This window comes from Cervus elaphus, chromosome 3, assembly GCF_910594005.1.
Source record: "Cervus elaphus chromosome 3, mCerEla1.1, whole genome shotgun sequence".
Classification (NCBI taxonomy): Eukaryota; Metazoa; Chordata; class Mammalia; order Artiodactyla; family Cervidae; genus Cervus; species Cervus elaphus.
In genome coordinates, this window is record NC_057817.1 from 53,934,280 (window position 1) to 53,941,798 (window position 7,519).

The following is a 7,519-nucleotide window of genomic DNA, read 5'->3' on the forward strand; positions in this document are numbered from 1 at the left end:
TATGCCAGGGGGGAATCAGAATGATGAAGGAAGCGTGAGGCTTGGGCATCCTACCTCCAGGAGCCTGCAGATGGGAAAGGGGCACATCACTTACAGGTAACAAAGACTCCCTGCGTGACAGCTGTTGCTTTCTGTCCAACACTGACAGAACCATCTCTATGTGGTCATTAGACCTCACTCCCCCAGAACCTCTCAAATGGAAGTCCCAGCCTGGCTCTTTAAAATAGCTTTTAGAATTCCGTTCACCCCGAGGACAAGATTATAGGGGAACAGGGGACAGGTATCTCTGAGGCCAGCTGGAGGGAACAGAGCAGTACCACATGCTCTCCACTCCCTCACAGAAGAGCCACAAGCCGCTCCTCCAGCCTCCCGTGGACGGAAAAGCAATCAGCTGATTTTGAAGAGTTCTGAAAATTCAAATTTTCCTTTCCTCACCAGTTTCCAAGCCCTTTGCTTCCTAAAGATTGGAGGCTAGATCAGTGCTTGAGGGTATAAAAACACGTGGCCACAAGAAGACAGTGGCTGAGAGGTTGAAAGCTAGATTCCAGAGAGAGTAGAACTGGGGAGGTGTTTGGACCTTGGGATAAGGGGATGAAGAAGGCTGTTTATAATTCATCTTTACCTCTAGTTATTTAAAGTCACTCTCATGAGGGAATCCCTTGGCAGTCCAGTGGTTAGGACTCCGAGCTTTCACTGGGCCCAGGTTCGATTCCTAGTCAGGGAACTAAGATCCCAGAAGCTATTATGGAGCAACCAAAAAAAAAAAAAAGAAACTCACGCACATGAGTATGCAGTACGGACACCGTGCCTTCCTGAATTTAGCCAGTTCTGACCTGCACACCATAGAAGAAAAACTAGGCAGCAGCGCTCGGGGGCGGGGAGGAGTTAGGGTCCAGCCCCCGCCCCGTGTCCGGTTTCTCCGTGTCAGCTCTGTCGCTCAGCTGTCCACTTTCCTCTAGACCTGTCATTTCAGCTCTGACACCAAGGCAAGAGGCTAGGAAGTCTACAAACCCCGTCTGGGTAGCCGGTGTGAGTACAGAGGGTACTGGGGGGCTTAGCCCCCAAGGAAGACGACCAGTCCTCCCCCAGCACCACCATCAAGACCACAGGGGCTCCCTCTCTCCTCCGCAGGCTGTGAGCTGACTTAGGGAATCCCGAACGTAAGTTGCCTCTTCATCCTCTTTCCACTTCGAGGACTGCTCACCCCAGCCTCCCCAATCCATAGTCTGTTCAGCCTCTTCATTTCTCTCCTTGTTTGTGAGTAGTTTGGGTTTTAGGAGTGAATTTATTATGCCACTCCAGGACAAGAGCTAGGATTGGAGGGTGGGGTGGGGGTGGGATCAGGAGAACAGAGCAGTAAGGGAAGGAAAGGCTCATATTACTCGAAAACTTAAAATAGCTGAGGCCTGAGGCAGGCTGGGAACTAGGCACTGGGCTCACAGGAGCTAGAGGAGCACGGTCCTCGGCCCATCCTCTGCGCAGGCTGTGGACACACGTTAACCTCTTGGAAGAGCATCTAGGAAGGTGTGTGTCACATTGCTGTTGCCCCAGGTTTCCGGGAGAAACAGAGGGGAAAATCCCTAAACCATGCAGCCTTGTGCAAGTCTTGGGGCTGTGAACTTGGGTTGTCCCTCAGGGCAGAAGGACGCTGACTGGTTTGAGGAGCTAGTTGGGAAGTTCTTTAGTCTGCCGGGCTTTAACCCTGCTCATAAACCCTGTGAAAGGATCTCTTTTTAACCAAATTTCTCACAAAGCCTCCCCTTCAAGGACCACCCTACTACAAGGGACAGGAATAAGGGAGGGAAGACTGGCAGCTGGGGATGAGATTTCACGGTGGGCCCAACTTCTTGCAGGATGACAGAAAAGGAGGTGCTGGAGTCCTCCTCTTTTCCATCAGAGACTCGGAAGGGTGGGGTGAGTCTGGGCCTCTGACCAGCGGGTGTGGGGAGCTGGGGAGCCCCTGCAGCTCTTGAAGAAAAGTGCTTGAATTGATCTCACTTGTATATGTTAAAATCTCACTTACTGTTAAAATGCTCGACAACGCCCACAGCCCCCATACCTCCTAATCCTGGAGTGTGGCCCTTGTCCCAGGTAGAAAAAGGTATAGCTAGCCTCAGCCTTACCTACTCTAGAAAGCCAGACAGTTCTTTCAACACTGGATCTCCCTCCCTCAGCTACAGCGGCTGAAACAGTTGTTCAGGAAGCAGTCTACAGGGACAAAGGAGATGGAGCTTCCCCCAGAGCCCCAGGCCAACGGGGAGGCGGTGGGAGCTGGAGGTGGGCCCATCTACTACATCTATGAGGAAGAGGAGGAGGAGGAGGAGGAGGAGGAGGAGCCGCCCCCAGAGCCTCCTAAGCTTGTTAATGACAGACCTCACAAATTCAGAGATCATTTCTTCAAGAAGCCCAAGTTCTGTGATGTCTGTGCCCGGATGATTGTGCGTGAGTCACGAAGGGAAGTGGGGAGTGTGCTGTTGAAGGCAGGGGTGGGGGAGAGGGTTTAGGAGAAAAGCGTTTGTCTTACCAGACAGGCTGTGGCAAGACCTGGCTCTAAGAAGGTACTTGCAAGACAGTGCTGGCTCCCAGACAGGACAGGGGCCTGAGAGCCGGGGCGGCAGCAGCTGTTCAAAGGCGGGGGCGGGGGGCAGGTCAGGAACCTCTCCCGATCTTCTCCCCGTCTCCCAAGTCAACAACAAATTTGGGCTTCGCTGTAAGAACTGCAAAACCAACATCCACGAGCACTGTCAGCCCTACGTGGAGATGCAGAGATGCTTCGGCAAGATCGTGAGTAGGCTCTGGGCAGCCAGAGAGCAGAAGGGAGCGGACCCATGGCCAGCTTCCTCCTCTGCCAGCCCCTCCTCAAGTCATCCCGCCCATCGCCCTGCTGCTTCTTCCTCAGCCCATCTCCCACTCCAAGGAGGGGCAGACACTCGGGGGAGAGACGGGGCCCCGGGCCTGCCCTATGTCTCTAATGCCGTCTCCTGTCCAATCCCACAGCCCCCCGGTTTCCATCGGGCCTATAGCTCTCCACTCTACAGCAACCAGCAGTACGCTTGTGTCAAAGACCTCTGTAAGTGAACCTGAGGGAGTGGGAGAGCCTAGAGGTGGTTTCAGCACCGTCTCCAGATTTGGAAGCCAAATTCTGAAACAGAGTCTATTTCCCATCATTTTCACTCAATCTAGTGTTTCAGCCATCTTGGATACAAAGTCAGTATCCCCGTGTTTGATGGCTGGGGGAGGTCAGATTTAGCTCTATATGGTAAGGAAGAGATAGAACCAAGACCGAAACTTTCATCTGCCTGACTTCAAACTCTGCTCTTTCTATGCAAAACCATTTGTAACCATGAACTACACTCTCCCCATCTCCGTATTAAAAAATAACGCCAGACTCACGGCCAGATCAAGAGCTGGGGGCATCCTGGGAAGATTCATAATTTGGCACCCCTTTAAAATGTATTCGTTGATAATTTGCTCAACCTTTATCTGGAGAAGAGGCTGAACTCTCTGCGAAGGAGCATGGATGGAAAAAAAGAAGAACCCACTGCTGGTACTATCCCAGCTTGCACAGGCCACTCAGAGGAATAAAAGCCAACAGTTACACAAAGGACCCACTCTCCTTGAAAAGAGTGATTCTGAGCATTCCCCAGCTCCCAAGCAACTTACTAGTAGAGTTGTCTTTCTAACAACATATAATGCTCAGCCTAGAAGGAGTGCTGGTAAATATTTTTCTCCATCATATTTCCAGTGATGTCTTTAGAGTTCTTTATAAATTGGTGACCTAGGTATACCCAGCTGACACTTTTCTGATGCTAAACACACACACTCGGGTATCTGTCACTCAGCCCCATCTCTCCCTTACTTAGGAGACTTTCCTCCAAGTCTTTTTCTGCCTCCCCACTAATATCTCTTTTCTTCTCCCATTCCAACTAGCTTCTGCCAATCGCAATGACCCTGTGTTTGAAACTCTTCGCACTGGGGTGATCATGGCAAACAAAGAACGGAAAAAGGGACAGGCAGATAAGAAAAATGTGAGCACCCAATCTTCCTACTGAGATCCGTTCCAGATACCCCAGTGAGCAGGTCCTGTCTCCTCTCTGGAAAGCTGACAAAAGTAGGGATCCCTTTCCCATAAAACCGCACATAACCCAGCAGACAAATTTCTGTGTGAAACTTTAAAGGGCCTCAGTTTAGCATCTCCTTATAGCTCTAGGAACTCCCTTCTGAACTTGTCAGATTAACTACCATAACTCAACTAAAGGCTAGGGCCTAGGCCTCTGGCATTGCCAGGCAACAGAAGCGATCGATGCTTTTGGATTTGGGAAGGCGAACTTGTCATGCCGTTCTAGAACCCCACAAGGGCCCATGAAGACAATCTGTTCTGACTCATCTATCCTAAAGATGAGGAAACTGAGACACAAAGCTTGTGGCCAAGAGCACCTTCATTTCCTAGATTGGTAATACAATAGACTTGTATTCAGCTCGGCAAGGGATTTGTTAGCATATCCTTATATTTTTCTGGACAACAAGGATGGACTAATGTAGATAATGATCACAGTTAGATGGATTGTAAAATTAGTTGAATGAGAGCACCCAAAGCATCCTGGTCCTTTAGGGAGTTTGTAGCTATAGGGAGGTTTCTGATGCTTTTTGACATGTTTTAGTCCTTGGTTCTCACCTATGGACATTTTTCTCACTGCTGCAAATGAAGATATAAATGATATGTCCCATGAAGTTTGTAGGAAAACCTATGAGGGAAAACTTATACACTGAATAATATATTCAAAAATGTTACAGACTATAAAGAAAGACCAAGAACTAATAATCCAAAATTTTTGTAAGGAAAAAATACCTGACTGTTCTTGAATCAAAAAAAAAAAAACTGCACAAAAACACAACTAGAGATCTGGACTCAAAGTAGTTGATATGGAGGTTGGGTGCAAATTAGGGATTTCTGTGGAGTGAGCCGTGACTTCTAAGGCACTATCAGTGTGATCTGACTGCTTCCAGAGAGGCTAGCCCACTCAGGTTCTATTGTCTTAAAGGAATTGCAAAAATTGTGCTGCCTGTTTTTCTCTTAAACACTGTAATATTATGAAAAGCAGACATTACATAAAAGACGTGGATTTTTGCAAGGTAGTGAGCTTCCTGTCACCTACATTCAAGCACAATTTAGGTGGTAACCTAGCAGGATGTTTCAGAGCAAGTCTGTGCAGTAGGCAGGTGGTTGGCTAGATACTTCTTCCAAGGCTCCTTCCAAACCTGAGCTCCTCTTCTGTAGTTCTCTGGACTGACTTGACAGCCAGGGCAGCGTGGGTTTTCGGGACAGCAGCTCCCTAATGCTGGTACCCTCTCCAGCCCCTAGCGGCCATGATGGAAGAGGAGCCAGAGTCTGCCAGACCAGAGGAAGGCAAACCCCAGGATGGTGAGTAACACCCACCTCCGTCCATTGGGATGGAGGAGGGTTGGGGCTCAGTCGTGGCCCCAGGGGTGGAGAGCCACAGGGCATGCCAGGTTTGGCGATAAGAGGCCCTGGAACAGAAAGGTAAGGGGCTGAGGGCTACCGTCCAAAAGCAGAGACAACTTGTCGGCGTTTCCCATTCTAGGAAACCCTGAGGGGGATAAGAAAGCGGAAAAGAAGACGCCTGATGACAAAGTGAGAACCTTCTCTCCCTAAGGGGACCCCGGTCCTCTCCCCAGCCCAGGTCTGACAGCACTCACGCGTATCCCATGGGTTCCAGCCCTCCTTCACCCTGCCTTCTTCACCACCTTACCCACACACATGGCCAACACATTCCTCTCAGTTCAGGGCCTCAGAAGAGAGGTGGAATGTAGTGTGTCTGGCAGACGTCCCTGCCTTGGCCGCCTGCGCCTCGGTGTGGGACAGAGGAGCCCTGAGACTCTTCACCCCCTTTCGCCCTCAGCACAAGCAGCCTGGCTTCCAGCAGTCTCATTACTTTGTGGCCCTCTATCGATTCAAAGCCCTGGAGAAGGACGATCTGGATTTCCCGTGAGAGGCCTTAGGATTGGGGTGGGGGTGTCCTGGGAGTGGAGAGGGGGGAGCCCAGTGCCCAATGGGAGAGGAAAGGGGGGAATCAGGGCGTGGAGCCTATTGGGGCTGGACCTGGGCACAGCCAAGAGACCAAATGCGTAAGGTCCCTAAATCTCAGAGGCCCCTTCCTTCCTGTTCAAGGCCTGGAGAGAAGATCACAGTCATTGATGACTCCAATGAGGAGTGGTGGCGGGTAAGAGGCTCAGCTGGGACGCGGGTTGAGTTCAGAACCGAGACTGTGAGATTAATTCTTCCTACCTTCCTTCCCTCTAGGGGAAGATAGGGGAGAAGGTTGGATTTTTCCCTCCAAACTTCATCATTCGGGTCCGGGCTGGAGAGCGTGTGCACCGCGTAACGAGATCCTTCGTGGGGAACCGCGAGATAGGGCAGATCACACTCAAGAAGGACCAGGTAGCTCTGGCGCCCCAACTCAAAACCAGGCCCAGAGGCTCCTCTGCCAACTACACTCCTTGCAGATCATAAGTCATTCATGGGACTAGATTGGGCCCCCGTGGCTCTGGGCTCCCTTGCTCAGCTCTTTTGCATTTTCTCTCGACTTCTCTTCTCCCCCGTCCTTTAATCCTTTAGATTGTGGTGCAGAAAGGCGATGAAGCCGGCGGCTACGTCAAGGTCTACACCGGCCGCAAGGTGGGGCTGTTCCCCACCGACTTTCTGGAGGAGATTTAGGCGTGCTGACGCCTGCCAGTGGGAGATACCCAAACCCCATTCTGGGCAGGCCCAGTGGAGGTTGGGGAGAAAAGGGGCGAAAGCAACTACAAGGCTGGGTTGGGGAGGGCTGGGAAGGCCACCGAAACGTGACGGGGCTTCCAGGAAGGGACTGGTTCCCGTCCCCCTCCCCTGCCGAGGGCGTCGGATTCTTGGTGCCTGGAGCAGCCTCACTCGCAACCCTCAGGCCCAGCCTTTTTTTTCCAAATCGGGAGGGGGTGGGGGCAGAAAGAATGCGTCTCTACTAGGGAGACGGGTGGGGGGTTGAGACGCACCATCGAATATTGCGAATTTATTAAAGTTTTGACAAAAGTTAAGAAAAGTTTGCTGTTTAACTGGGGGCCGAGGGGAGAGGGAGGAGAAGGCCTCCGAAGGGGTGGAGAATCTTCCCCAGCAGTCTCCCCTCACTACCATCGAGTAACCCGAGACCCACCTGGGCTGAGGCTGGCGCGAGGCGGGGAGATAGACGCGTCCGCTCGGCAAGGCCTCTGTCGTCAGTGAAGAAAGAGAGTCGGACTGAGGTCACGGCCCCCGCGCCCCTGCCGCTGGGAGCAGGATCCAGTAGCAGGGCAGCTCCCCAGAGCTCTGAGCGATTTCGCCGTGGGCAGCCCCTGGCCATTTTCGACCCTGGCTCAGTTCCGAGCTAGGCCGCCAGGGGGCGATGCAAGATCTCGGTTGAAGTGCGAGGGATGGGATGGGCGGGGGTGGGGGGGAGAGGAGAGAACTGGAGACTCCAAGCTCGAG

At 51.9% G+C, this 7,519-nt stretch overlaps 1 protein-coding gene across 1 annotated transcript; it reads left to right on the plus strand.

Moving 5' to 3' along the window:
- The first annotated feature begins 964 nt into the window (after positions 1–964).
- Positions 965–7,092, plus strand: STAC3 (SH3 and cysteine rich domain 3). Its single transcript, XM_043889477.1, has 12 exons — positions 965–1,160; positions 1,854–1,914; positions 2,175–2,442; positions 2,687–2,784; positions 2,998–3,070; positions 3,931–4,028; positions 5,356–5,422; positions 5,604–5,653; positions 5,922–6,007; positions 6,191–6,242; positions 6,323–6,460; positions 6,638–7,092. The coding sequence occupies exons 2-12, from the start codon at positions 1,855–1,857 to the stop codon at positions 6,734–6,736; spliced, it is 1,089 nt and encodes a 362-aa protein (XP_043745412.1). The 5' UTR covers positions 965–1,160; position 1,854; the 3' UTR covers positions 6,737–7,092.
- The last annotated feature ends 427 nt before the right edge of the window (positions 7,093–7,519 follow it).